Raw genomic sequence first — 14,922 nt, 5'->3', positions numbered from 1 at the left:
TATCACTATATAAGTCGTTATTTAGGGTTTTTTTACGCACAAAAACTATTCTCGTCGCTTCATAAAGTTATTGTAGAACCACTGTAGTGAGATGGACTTTGTAACGACGTCTTTAGTACCTTTTATGGGTCTTGAGAGTGTAAAGACCATTGTGCCAATGGAGGCCTTTCTGAGCCATCGGATTTCAACTAAAATATCTTCATTTGTGTTCCGAAGATGAACGGAGGTCTTATGGGTGTCGAACGACATGAGGGCAAGTAATTAATGACAGAATTTTCATTTTTGGGTGAACTAACCCTTTAAGGTTGAACCACTGTAGTCACATGGACTATTTTAACGATGTCTTTACTACTTTTCTGGACCTTGAAAGTGGCCGTTGTGTTGTCAGAAAGCTCTCCGATTTTGATATAATTATCTTACTTTGTGTTCCGGGGGGGGGGGCATTTTTGGGAATTACATAATTCTTATACATTCATTTGTGTTATTTCAGAGATTTGGTGGTTTGGAGTTTGACTGGAAAAAAATAACACATTGAAGTAAATATTAAGATAAAGAGAAAGACATTGGAGTAAGCAACAGCAGTGGGACTGGGAGACTAAAGGGAGAGATTTATATACCATTCAAAATAAAGTTGGTGCAGTGAAGAATAGGGGAGGGACTGTAAAAGAAAGAAAGAGCTATGACCAGATAAAGAAAAATGTAAGTTATTTGAATAGCATACTATACATTATAGGGAAGCACCCAACCGGTTTTTGTGATTATTGTCAGGTGCATGTGTTTATGATTTGCAGATTATTCGAAGAACAGAGGAAAAACATAATGGAAGAAAAGGTTGGATTAATAGGGACAGGAATAAAGGCAAACTGAAAAGTTGTGTTGAGTTTTTTTTTTTTTACAAGGACAGGTCTTATGAGGAGAATATGATGTAATAGACATTCAAAAAAATAAACCCAGAAGATAGTGCAACACTTCTTCTTTTTGTGTCTTTTCTGTGATTTATTTTCTTTTTTTAAATATACAACAGCATAAGGATATCAACATCTATAAACATGCTGTCTTCAACATGCTGCCTCGGAAGTGTCACTTCTACAAGCTCTTACAAACTGTATGCCGTCTTTTATAGCTTTTTTTATAGCTTTTTTTTATAGCTTTATAACTTTTATAGTAGTGCAACACTTCTGGATGCAAGCTGCTGTTAAACCCCGAAGAACAACAACAACAAGGACAAGGAATGAAGGAATGTTCTAATTTTGCTCACTTGCTTTAGAAGGGCGCGGAACACGTCTCATATATTTGTTTCCGCACGTGCGTATTTGACAAACGCGACGCGGAAATTACGCGTTTGTTTTAGGCGGCGCAAGAGGAACGTGTGTAGCGTGTGGTATTGTTTTGGTAATATTTCTTACATTTTCATCAATCTTGAATAATAATAACAGAAACTAATTGTAAAGGTTTAGTTGTGGGTTTTTAATAATTTAATTTTAATTAAATTATCTTGAGCTGAACCTCGCTATTATACCGGTATATATATTTTCTAAGAATTACTGTAAGTTTACTGCTTTTATTAAATGCTTGTAGTAGCAATACATCACGTTTATATCTCAGCATGCCTTACTGTGATGCATGTTTATCTGGGGAGTTCTGTATCGTTTCCTGCATAATTAAATCGAGAGAGAGCGTGTGTGTGTGTGTGTGGATAGATAGATAGATAGATAGATAGATAGATAGATAGATAGATAGATAGATAGATAGATAGATAGATAGATGTGTGTTTGTGTGTGTGTGTTTAATAATTGTCAATAATTGTTTAATAATTGTTTTTTTTTTCTTATGTGGTGTAAACTGGATTCCATACGACTGAAATTGTCTAGTCATATCATAGAAAATCAAGGTCTAAGAACAGTGGACACCCTGTGTGTTTTTTTTCTAATAAACTTCTCAGGCCTCTCGTCCTTCACCATGATCATCCCTGTTCGCTGCTTCACTTGTGGGAAAATCGTTGGGAACAAATGGGAGGCGTATTTAGGTCTTCTTCAAGCAGAGTACACAGAGGGGTGAGTGCATGACATTTCCATCGGTGTTTGATTTCTCTGCATATCTCACAGTGGAGTTGAACTGAATCTCACTCTCTGCTCATTTCCACAGTGATGCTCTCGATGCTCTGGGTTTGAAGAGATACTGCTGTCGCCGCATGCTTCTGGCCCACGTGGATCTTATCGAGAAGTTGTTGAATTATGCACCGCTGGAGAAATGAGGAGCTTTCTGTGCAATTGAAGATGAAAATCCCGCTCTGCCTCTTATATTTTCAAAGACTTGATCCTAATGGAAGGGATACAGGCGTGGGTTTCGACCCAAACACGGCTGGTTCATTAGACAACATCTGAAGAAGCTTATGATGCTGAATGTTTATTAGCATTTTGTTTACTTTCATTTTGTTAAATAAAGATTGAAATGTATATGTTGTACAGTTCATTACATTTCAAACTGAACCTGTGTTTAACTAGTGTTTTTAAAATATCGAGGGAATCCAAAAAAGGGAAGCTTTCCCAATGTAGAGTGAATCTTGATATATGGGAGTTAGTGTACATGTTTGTTTGTACAAAAAAAGGAAATTAGTTCTAAAATGTAAGTGGTCATTATTTAAACCAACCAGTGTTAGGGGTTATGATTACAAGTAACTTGAATTATTTAATCAAGTTGACTTTTTTCAAGTAACACATTACTATTTCAAATACGTAACGCAAGTTACTTTTTCTCATTAAAGGGATAGTTCACTCAAAAATGACAATTCTGTCATCATTTAGTATGAGTCTCTTTATTTTGATGAACACAAAAGAAGATATTTTGAAGAATGTTTGTAACCAAGCAGATAGAGCAACCATTGACTACCATAGTATTTTATTCCCATACAATGGTAGTCAATGGTTGCTCTATCTGCTTGGTTACAAACATTCTTCAAAATATCTTCTTTTGTGTTCAGCAGAACAAAGAAACTCATACAGGTTTGAAACAACTTGAGGGTGACTAAATGATGAAAGAAATTTCATTTTTGGGTGAACTATCCCTTTAACTGACTGACATGCGCTGCGTGTAGTGGACATGATTGTAGTTCTAGACAAAATGTGAGCATTTACCTCTCACTTACCAGTGTCTTTGCTGCTGCCTTTCGATGATCCAATTTAACCGTACTAATAAGCAAAATGACTTCTTTTTATTGTTGAAGAGTGTGGAACTTTCTTCTCCTGTGTCACATTCTTCTGCTATCCAGAATGGCAGGAAAGGTTTGTTTGAGCAGCGCCCTCTACTGTACAGGCCTGAATTTGCATTTCCTTCAGCCCGAGGCTTATTCATTTCACTTTTGGTGTGAATTCTGTGAAATGACCTAAACATTTGCCAGATTATTTTTTTCTTATAAAAAACAACAAAAACAAGCAAGCCCAGCACAGATGAGGAAAAAATTAACATTTCCATAAAACATATTTATCCTATCATCTTCTTGCAAGTAGCTCAATATTGTAAACACATTACTTTTTAAAAGTAACTTTCCCCAACACTAGTTAGAATGACAAGTAGAGAACAGACTATATAATTTAAATAATTTTTCTCTGATACTTCATATGAAATCTCATAATAAGCACTTGTTGAAAATACCAAGGCATTCACTGATGATAAGCTAATATAAGAAGTCTACACATCCCTATTAAAGGAATTAAATTTTTTTTGAAAGTAGGCTCATTTTCCAACTTCCCTTAGAGTTAAGAGTTTTTTTTTTTGTTTTTTTTTACTTTTCAGTGACATTGGTTGTCATTTTTACAGTTCTGAAAGTGATTTATCTGTGTTTAACTTTTTTTTATATTTAAAAAAAAAAAAAGTTTATCAGGGGGCTGTAGACTTTTTATTTCCCCTTTATGGTGATTTTTCTTTTTTCTACTCTTAATATTATTATATTATTATGTGTGTAAGAAGAGTGTACGAAGTAGGTTTATTAACTAACACTAAAACGGTTAAAAACATTTATCGCTATATTAAAAATAAAGCAGAAATAAAAAATATATAATATCAGATGAAAACCCTAAACTTAACAAAAATGAGTAATATTGCCTTTGGCTACTCACTGATTGAAATAAGTTTAACTGGAAATAAATAAAAACGAACTGGAAACAAGTTAAAATTACAAAAGTGCATAGAAATTAATAAGAATTAAAATAAAAACTATATAAAGACTACATTTATTAAAAGCTAATTCATAATATTAAGAACTATAACAATGTATTAATTCTAAAGTAACACTGCTGTTGCTGACAACATTTGAACATAAAATAATTCATGTTTAGCCTACTTGTACTTTTACAAGTAAAAGTAACTTTCTTTTTTTGTTACACATTCGGATTCAGCTTTTGTGCTTATTTTGGGTTTGATAAAAGTAAAGTAAAGGGTAAATTAATATACGGTAGAATCACTGTTGATAATAATTAGTAACACTGTCCCTTTTTAAAAAATTATGTAAAGCTGAAAACTTCCATCCGTTTTGAGAAGTGTTCACTAAAAGACAGTCCCTAGGAAACAAATACTAGCTTTCATTCGGTTTTACCTTTTAAACTTACACGTGTCCGCACAGTGGTCAAGGACAAACTCGAGATTGAAATACACACTTGTCATGTCTACACGGCATAGAAAACAAAGAACTATTCAAAGCAACATTCAAATTATATTCAAATAAGAAAATATTGACCTTACTAACATGGCGCCCGCTCCACTGCATTTCCTGTTCTTGTTGTGAAACAGTTGCATAAACTCTCCTTCAAAATAAAACATTGTCAGCCGAGCAACTGATCAGAGTCACACTACTGAAGATACTTCTCGACAACATGTTTTCAGCAGCTATTGCAAGAAAGGTATGTTTATTTGTTTTGCATATATATGTAGCGACATTTTTAAAGAGCTCATTTGACCTCACGTGTCTGAGGTGAGATAACAAGAACATCTTTCTGCAGCCCATCACAGACCAGTAACATACAGATAATATATAACATTCAAGTTAAAGCAGGGCGTTGGAAAGTGTTGGATATTTATCCTGTCGTCTTGTTTTGAGTGTCTGAGCAAGGGCAAATGAGGATACTAACATCTTCATCATCCAGATTAATTTAATGATTTTTTATTATAATACAGTTTCCTTCAGAAATGTATGGACTCTTCACCTCTGGAAATTTAGTAGTGCATTTTGCTCTCTATATTGGACGTTTTTCTTGTTGAACATACCAGGGTTATTATAATTAATATATCTTGGCTACTTAACTAGAAATAAAATAAACATTACTACAATACAATTATATTTTTTATTATAGATTATAAATATATTATATTTAATTGAAACATCTCTCTCTTTTTTCATTTAGTTTAACTTGATGTATCTACAACTGAAATTATAATACTATAATCTCGGTGATATTAAAATAACACTAGATCAGGCTACTGTATGAAGTCTTGGTCATAGTAAATATTTTGTACAAAAATATATAATATTGGATATGATGTAATGTAGTGTGTCTTGTGACAACCCTATAATGATGTCAAAACCTTTTTTCCCCCAGTATGTTTATGATGTTTATTATATATTAATATTGACATTTTTAATTGGCATTCATAATTGCATAGTTAATATAATACATACACAGAATGATGATTTATTTAATGTCAGATAAATCCTACACAGCCATATAAAAGTTTATGCTGATTAGAGGCAAGGGCAGAGGAGATTTTTTTAATTTCAACATCGTCTGATTTTGATCTATTCCCAGGTTGTTAGTTCGGTTTGCCGAGCATCATTGCGTCCAGCTGTTGGCACAGGGATTTCTCGGGGTTACCGAGGTGATGCCCCAGAACCAACCATGATTGAGATCCCGCTGCCGCCATGGGAGGAGAGGACAGGCGAGTCTCTGGAGATCAAGAAGAAAAGACTCCTGTATGAGAGCCGCAAGAGAGGCATGCTGGAGAACTGCATCCTTCTGAGGTTAGTATGCCAAAACACTCTCAACATTCTAGCAGGCAAATTCTTGGATATTCAAAGAAAAATGTATCTCAAGAAAAAACAACATATAATGGTGTCTAACAGTGCGTTCAAGTCCTGCGGGAAATTTTGGGAAGTCATTTGCCATTTGGGTGTTTGCAAAACAGCACTGATGTGATTTGTGGGCGGAGCCTACCTGGTGGGAATAAACGCGTAAAAAAGGTCATTTATATCTCACAATTCTGACTTTTTTCCCTCACAATTCCGAGTTTAAATCGCACAATTCTGAGAAGAAAATCAGATACTAACTCGATATTCTGCCTTTTTTCCTCAGAATTGTTTATATCTTGCAATTCTGATTTTTGAATGTCCCCTCAGGATTGTGATTATAAATTCACAAAAAAAGTTAAAATAAAAAAGTTAATGGTTTAAATGTTATCTATGCTAAAGTTCTCCTCTGGCCAATGAACAAACAACGTGTCATTATGATTCACAAGTCAGAATCAGATTGCTTCATTTCAAAGGGCGTCTTCGACCACAAGAGACAAAAATGAGGAGCATCTTTTTTACATTTCTTATTCTGTGGATTTAACCTGTCTTCCTGCCACATTGCGCATGCAACTGCAGTTATATAATTGCGATGTCTGCTTCGATTTATTCCAATGGGTTATTCCTTAGGGTTTATTACAATGCTATCATATTGTGTGCAGACAATTAGCTTCGTTTGTTGTAAATAAAAAAGCCTGACAATGTCACTGCTAAATACCTGTAAGTATTGTGGTATTCCACCATGTTTCTCACTGAAACGTCCCCAACTCGTACAGATCAGAGCTCAAAGAAAGTCCTGAGCTTCTCACTCGTCTTTACGACTTTGTGGTGCTGTTCATGTGCGTTCAACTCGTAAATACAATCTTTCCGACATGACTTGAACGCACTGGTGTATATTAGTATGTTCAGGAAGAATTCTAGTGTGCCATATACACTGAATACTGCATACTATTCTATTCAATGTCAGGGTTATTATAGTTAACTAAAACCATAATAAACTTTCATCACTTAAAATAAATTATGTACTAAAATACCTAAAACTAAACATTACAAATTCATATAAATGACAAACACAATGGAATTACTAAAACTTTAACTAAAATTAAAATGAAAACAGAACATATAAAAACGCACTCAAATTAATAAAAACTTTTAATAGTATTTAAATCATACTAAAATAACACATTTCATATTATGTCAATTAGAATGTTTCTAAGATAGAATTCTTAGAAATAAAATCAAAATCAAGGGACAGCTAACTGACTGTACTTTTTTGTTTTTTTGTTACCAGCCTTTTTGCAAAGCAGTACCTGAGCACAATGAATGAACCACAGCTAAAGCAGTATGATAGACTCATCAATGAACCCAGCAATGACTGGGACATCTACTACTGGGCAACAGGTATGAACAGACAAATAAAATACATGTCCAATGGTGTAGAGCTCTGCTCAGGCATTACATTGACTTGATTTTATCCATTGGGGAAAAAATAACAATATATACATTTCTGTGGAGAAACGGTAGTGGTGTATTGTGCACAATAAGACCAGAAACCTGTATAAAGGAAGAAAATGAGTTTGCACACATTTCTAAACACTGTCTTCCTCCCGTCAGAGGCTCAGCCGACACCTGATGTGTACCAGGGTGAGGTGATGGACATGCTCAAAGAGTTTGCCAAGAATAAGGACATGGAGCAGCGTCTAGATGCCCCCAATCTTGAATATCTGGACAAGAGCAGTTAAAACTCACCCTTCTGCCAGAGACTGTCATAGCAAAGCAGAACTGAGCTCATACAAGCACCTGAGACTCAACAGACGTCATATATATGATATTTATACAAAAAATATTACTGTATATACACACGCGCAAATTTAATTTAAAAACCATATACAAATTAACACATACACACATAATTATACATAACTGCAATTCTGATGAATAAACTGTGTACAGTGCCTGTGATGTGAAAGTACCAGTTGTATTAAAGTTTGTTCTAATCGATGACTGTTGTGTTTGTCTCAACGGGTTTATAACAACCACAGGAAGAATATTTCTAAAGATTATTTCAAATTAAATGTATTATTTCCGATTGTCTTTCGGATGTGAGATGGCATGGAACAAATTTGACATGAGTTCGTCCAGTAAGAGGTTTTACAGTACTTTGCTACAGGCATTGAAAAGCTCACAGAGTGAAACATGTTATTTTCTTAAGTAGCTTGGTTTCACAAAAAATGTGTGTGTATTCAAAGCTTAAAGGAGTAGTTCACTTTAAAATGAAAATTGCCCCATGATTTACTCACCCTCAACTCAAGCCATAGGTGTATATGATTTTCTTCTTTCGGATGAACACAGAGTTATATTATTAAATATCCTGATGTTTCCAAGCTTTATAATGGCAGTGAATGGAGCTCACAAGTTTGAAGCTCAAAAAAAATGTATATGGAAGGCGGTCTGCCGGAAGCTAGATATTTAACTTTATAAAGTTTCAAGTATGGATACTTTTCTTACAAAACCCATATATTTGCTTCAGAAGGCCTTTATTAATCCCCTGGAGCCGTGTGGAGTATGTTTATGATGGATGGATGCCCTTTTTTGACCTTCAAACGCAATGGACTCTGTCACTGCCATTATAAAGCATGGAAAACTCTGGATATTTATTAAAGGGTTGGTTCACCCAAAAATGAAAATTCTGTCATTAATTACTTACCCTCATGTCGTTCGACACCCGTAAGACCTCCGTTCATCTTCGGAACAGAAATGAAGATATTTTAGTTGAAATCTGATGGCTCTGAAAGTCCTCCATTGGCTCAATGCCACGTTACACTCTCAAGACCCTTAAAAGGTACTAAAGACGTCGTTACAAAGTCCATCTCACTACAGTGGTTCTAAATTAACTTTATGAATCGGCGACAATAGTTGTTGTCCTCATGAAACTTTGAAGCGCCGATTCATAAAGTTAATTTAGAACCACTGTAGTAAGATGGACTTTGTAACGACGTCTTTAGTACCTTTTAAGGGTCTTGAGAGTGTAACGTGCCATTGAGCCAATGGAGGCCTTTCAGAGCCATCAGATTTCAACTAAAATATCTTCATTTCTGTTCCGAAGATGAACGGAGGTCTGACGGGTGTCGAACGACATGAGGGTAAGTAATTAATGACAGAATTTTCATTTTTGGGTGAACTAACCCTTTAATATAACTCTGATTGTGTTCATCAGAAAGAAGAAAGTCATATACACCTAGGGTGGCTTGAGGGTGAGTAAATCATGGGATAATTTTCATTTTAAAGTGAACTAATTCTGTAAGCACAGGACCATGCTAATGCACCATTCAGGTCTGACTGATTGCATCTATTTGTATATTTGTCCATACAAGATGTGCTAAAGGCACTTCAGACAGGAATATTGTTTAGCCTGTTTAATGTGGCTGGTCATTTAACCCCCAAGATATATTTTGGACATTTAGGTCACATTTAAAAGTGTATAGGGTGAATTCAGTGTGATTGGGACACACACATTGGAAAAAGTGTCCCAATCACCCTGAATTCACCCCTAAATATAATTTGCAATGACATCCATTTATTTTTTATGTTTGTCCAAATATGTTTTGAGACCAAAGCATAACATGCATTTTGAAAGACCACAGCCAGAAGATGGCAGACTTCCCCTTGTTAATAAGATTAGATGAGTGTAAAGAAATGTGCAGCGACTCGTGCCGTTTCCACACTGTTGAAATGCATTCAAGTATTGTGACTAATCGAGTCCTTTAACATCATACTCAACAAACGGTTGTTCGCCGCAGGAACGAGTGCACTTTGCACCAAAACAGAACCGACACTGTCCTGAATGCAGAGGTACACGGATGTCAAAGGGCATGCGATTTGATGGCAGTGAGCTTTTAGTCATGACAGTTTTCTCCTTAAAGCGAGCAATGTCCCAGATATGTGTCTGTACCTGTGTAGCCTGCATTTCTGAAAATGTCTAAACTCTCATTGCTAAAAAGCACAGATGCCGCTGGCCCACGCTTTCATTCTCGGTTCTCTAGAAATGTGAACAAGGTGAACAACATGGAGATGATTAAAACACACCCCTATAGACCTAAGCTAGGTTAGGTGCCATATTGAATTTAACACGGATTCAAAAAAAGGTTGTGATGGAAACTTATTTTTGGAGTTTTGTCTACTGAAACTTTTCGGCAAAGATGTTTCACCAATCCATTGAACACACTAGACTTCTAACCATCAGAGCCTCTTTCATGGCACTAGCCTCACTAAGGTCTAGCAAACTCGCAAACATCCACTATAGCACTGAAAATTTCAGTTTTTACTGTTATTCTGAAATAATGTATGCTGTACACATCCCGAATCCTCTACAAGAACATGAAGGGAGGGTAAAATTGTCATTAAAAAGGAACTGATAGAACTGTTGCCACATATCGAACCACAGACAAGGAAGAGGACATGAAGCAGGATATAAAGAAAAAGGAAACAACAAAGGAAAATGATAGAGAGAGTTTCTGAATTTCAAAGGCAGACATAGCCTACTGCCTTTCAAAATGTATAGTTTTTGCTTGCTCACCAATTAAGGCTGCATTTATTTGACCAAAATACACTAATGTGAAATGTTTTTACCATTTAAAATAACCTTTCTATGTTAATGTTTTCAAATGAATAGCATCCTTCCTCCAGTCTTCAGGGTCACAATGTCCTTCAGAAATCATGCTGATTTCCTGCTTAAGAAACATTTCTTATTATCAATGTTGAAAACAGTTGTGCTGCTTAATATTAATATATATAAATCTTCTGTAACAATGTAAATGTCTTTAAAGGGTTAGTTCACCCCAACAAATGAAAATTCTGTCATTAATTACTCACCCTCATGTTGTTCCAAAACCGTAAGACTTTTGTTCATCTTCAGAACACAAATGAAGATCTTTTTGATGAAATCTGAGAGATTTCTGTATCTCATTGACAGCTACACAACTGAAACATTGACACTGCAAAACGTTCATTAAGAAATTGAAACCGTAAAGCTAATTCATTTGAATTGAACGATTTAGTCCACTTTTTCTGAAGAGACACAATCTCTTTAAAGAGTGCAGTTGCTGTCAACAAAGGGACAGAAAGGTGACCATTGTATCCAAAATACTTGTCCTTGTAGGGACACTTTGTCCCCATGTAGGGTTTACCAGGCCACACACACACCTCTCAGACAGAGAGACGGTGTGATACCTGGCTCACAGGTGAGCTCTGCCTTTATATAGCATTGAAAGAGCCTGCTGTGTGATCTTACTGACCTCTGCCATCTGTCTCTATGGAGATGAGGAGAAATGGAGCCGGCCAGAGCTGCTGCATAACACGCCCAACACTGCAAGCATTCTCATTATAACCACTGAAGACATATACACTGCAGCCCAGCCCACCTGACTGACCGTACAAAAATTTGCTTTAGAAAAAAAATCATTACTGGTGTGCATCTTGAGACAAAACAATAGCACTGACATATTAAGACAGCTCAAATATGCACTTTAGTCCAGTACAGGCTTAAGCCTTGTCTGTGAAACTGGGCAACGGAGTCTTTAATAATACATTTAATGTAGGAGAACCACAGGGAAGAAGCTCAGGAAAGAACCACACTTAACAAACAATACATGAAACAAAGGAAACTGAGGGCTTAAATACAAGGGAGAGTAATAAACCGGACAGAAACAGGTGCGTAGAACTAATAAACAACCAAGGGGGGAAAACAGAACCAAAACACAATGAAACTAAACCAAAACAGAACATATATGTTACAGATACTGGATTATTATCATTAACTAAAATGAAAACCGTAAAATATGTGTTACTTGAAACAAAATAAACATTAACTGAAATAAAATATATGACCAAACAAGGTAACCAAGGTAATTCATTTTCATTAGTTTAACTAATAACTGAAATCAAAAATTATAAAAAACGATATAGACACAAAAAAAAGAATAAATATGACAAACACAACGAAACATTGAATGATAAGTTGCATGTAATAAAGAATGGGTGGATTTCATGTGACCCTGCATTAAGATTAAACCTAGGGATCTATTTGAGCTTGCTTAGTTTGAATTGATGTGAAATTGCTTTCAATCATGATGTGCTCAGCTGCTTCATTACCTGTGAGACCTGCCGCGGACGTGCCAGCCATCGCAAGACCTGACTGATGGTTTCTTGAAGCTTTGAGCGATGATTGTTCTTGTTAGTGAACCCCATTATAAGGAGTGTTTTGTGTAAAGTTGTACTTGTGATACTCTAATGCTGTAACATTGAGTGATGGAGATGTCATGTTGACAAACTAACTTTTCTATAAAAGTTGTATACAACTAACATAATGACATGCGTGGGATTCAAATAGAGAGTAGTTTGCAACATTGTAGGACACGCTGCCAAACATTTTTACCTACTTCAACTTAACTTATGTTCAGTTGCTGCCTTACATTTTTAAGTTATAATCAAATCTGTATGGGACATTTCATTTCATTATTTAAAAACCTAGTTAAATCTAATAGAACTTAAAAATGAAGTTGAAATAAATCATTTTGATGAGTTAAAGAAATGGAAAAACATGTTGCCATGACTTATTGAACATATAATTATTATTATTATTTTACAGTGAATGCTATTGGAGACTATTTTCATTCTACAGAGTATTTTATTAGACAAAAATACATAAAGGATTTTGTCTTATTGTCAAAGTAGTTTCATTGTCTGCCAACAAAAATGACAAATCAGATCCAGTGATGTTATTAAACTAAAACTATTAAACTAATTTTTGTTAACAGAAATACAAAATAATATTATAAATGGATGAAAAAAAATGTATGGATGAAAAAAAACTTTGATTGGTTGCTTTTACAACTAACTAAAATAAATTACTAAATTTACTAAAACTATATATAAATATAATAAAAGAAAAATAAATTATAGCTATATATAAAAATGTAACAAATATAAAAAGTTGAAAAAAAATGACAAAAAGCACATAACATGACTACAACTCATGTTTTTTTAAAATGAAAACTAATTCCAAATATACATAAATAATAAAATAGAACATAAATAATACAGATCAGATTCATTTGAAAAGCCATGATTGGAGGCAGGTAATACTTAAAGGGATAGTTCATCCAAAAATGAAATTCTGTCATCATTTAGGCTACTTAACCGTATGCCGTTCCAAACCTTTAAGCTGTGACTTTCGGTCTTTGCAAAAGAAAAAGAAGATATTTTGAAGGGTTCAAACAACATTGGACCCCATTGACGTTCTTTTCTCAAAATATCTTCTTTCGAAAGAAATTCATACAGGCTTGGAACAACATAAAGATGAGTAAATTGTGACAGAATGTTTATTTTTGGGTGAACTATCCGTTTAAATGACTAAACCCACATATGAGCAATAATAACAGCGAGCACCACTAACTTCCGATTTGAACAGTGTCTCAGGGAGCTGTAGACATCAGCTGGTGGGCGTCTCCTCAAGACGAGTTAGACTTCTGCACTAACAAACTTAACACAATCTTGTGCAAACTCTTTACATAAATGTTCAGTATCCATGGAGAAAGCCAGCTTGTTTGGTGTGTGGATCTGCCGGTCGCCCACACATCTCTCTGACATGTTCCTGTCATCCTCCACCACGGCGAGCATGTGCGTGGTCTGTGTTTGAGTCGTGACAGCCGTGTATTTCATCGCTTGCCCTTGTCTCTCTCAAAATTGCTCCTCTTTTCCTCTCTATCCACAAATATGCAGACTCTTTGCCTGTTTTACTGGTGTAAACTGTGTTAATGCTCCTAGCGCTCACAAAACATGCAACGGTGTCAGACGTGAGTGGGCAAACGCAGGCTTTTGTCAATTCCATCTTCATGTGCAAAGCTACGTTTCACACCTAAAATCAAAATGGGCAAAATGTTCTTGGTCTTATTGTGCATAATTCATCAGTCCACGTTATTCCAAAGAAAGAATAAATGGCATTGGAATAACATGCACTTGTTCAACTCTTAAACGGCTTTCCTTTTTGACTGACATCATGCATACTTTTCAAATGTTTTCCAACTACCTGCCTCCAGTCTGTTTTGGACACCCAATTTTCATGATCCAATCAATTCTTGATGGATAAAATCAAGTTCATCCTACTCTTTCGTACTTATGAGGTGGAAATCAACCAGCGGAAAAAAGTTTTACCAGCGGCAACAACTTAAATGTAGCCCAATTCCGTGGGAAATCCGCGGACTTGGAAAAACTGATCCAACCCAGCCATTTTGTAATTTTGTTTTTAGACCACCAAATCAACAATGTCACTAAAGAAGTGTGTTTTTGGTTGTGAGGGAAAGATAACCTTGTTCAGCTTCCAAAATAACCCAGTGTTAAGGAAACAGTGGATGCAGTTTGTTTTTTTCGGAGCAGCAACGGAGTTCTGCAAGTGTGTTTGTTTGTTCCCGGTCATGAGTCAAAATCACAGGCGGTGCGTGAAACTGCATCAAATGTCTGTGTTTTGTTGGTAATCGGTGTGTAAGTGCATACAATGTAAACAACATGAACGTATAGTGAATCGAGTGGATCTGTCTTTTACAAATATGATCAAACTAGACTCTTTGGAGATATGAAGGATGCAATACTACTCTATAGGTACTCAAGATTAACATGGCAGAAACTGTGTGTGTTATGTACCCTGTAACCAATGAAATAAGCTGCAGGGTGGAATTTCTGATGAAGTGGTTTGAAAAAAAAATCATTAACTTTGAAACAAGCATCGAGAAAGCACCAAATTCTTTTTCATTTTCTTATATTTCTCTTTTTATGACAGAACACTGAAACCCACTCAAAAACCTACCCTAACG

General features: G+C 35.4%; 2 protein-coding genes across 2 annotated transcripts; both read left to right on the top strand.

Moving 5' to 3' along the window:
- The first annotated feature begins 1,317 nt into the window (after positions 1-1,317).
- On the top strand, positions 1,318-2,777 carry polr2l (RNA polymerase II, I and III subunit L). Its single transcript, XM_079839573.1, has 3 exons — positions 1,318-1,392; positions 1,943-2,054; positions 2,146-2,777. The coding sequence occupies exons 2-3, from the start codon at positions 1,960-1,962 to the stop codon at positions 2,252-2,254; spliced, it is 204 nt and encodes a 67-aa protein (XP_079695699.1). The 5' UTR covers positions 1,318-1,392; positions 1,943-1,959; the 3' UTR covers positions 2,255-2,777.
- A 1,990-nt stretch (positions 2,778-4,767) lies between these two features.
- On the top strand, positions 4,768-8,056 carry sdhaf2 (succinate dehydrogenase complex assembly factor 2). Its single transcript, XM_079841345.1, has 4 exons — positions 4,768-4,895; positions 5,799-6,010; positions 7,347-7,456; positions 7,670-8,056. Exons 1-4 carry the CDS (start codon positions 4,869-4,871, stop codon positions 7,795-7,797), a joined length of 477 nt encoding a protein of 158 aa, XP_079697471.1. The 5' UTR covers positions 4,768-4,868; the 3' UTR covers positions 7,798-8,056.
- Positions 8,057-14,922: the final 6,866 nt, after the last annotated feature.

Source organism: Gobio gobio (genome assembly GCF_949357685.1).
Source record: "Gobio gobio genome assembly, chromosome: 2".
Taxonomy (NCBI): domain Eukaryota; kingdom Metazoa; phylum Chordata; class Actinopteri; order Cypriniformes; family Gobionidae; genus Gobio; species Gobio gobio.
Note: the sequence above shows the minus strand (reverse complement) of the source record. Positions and strands in the feature narration are given on the sequence as shown.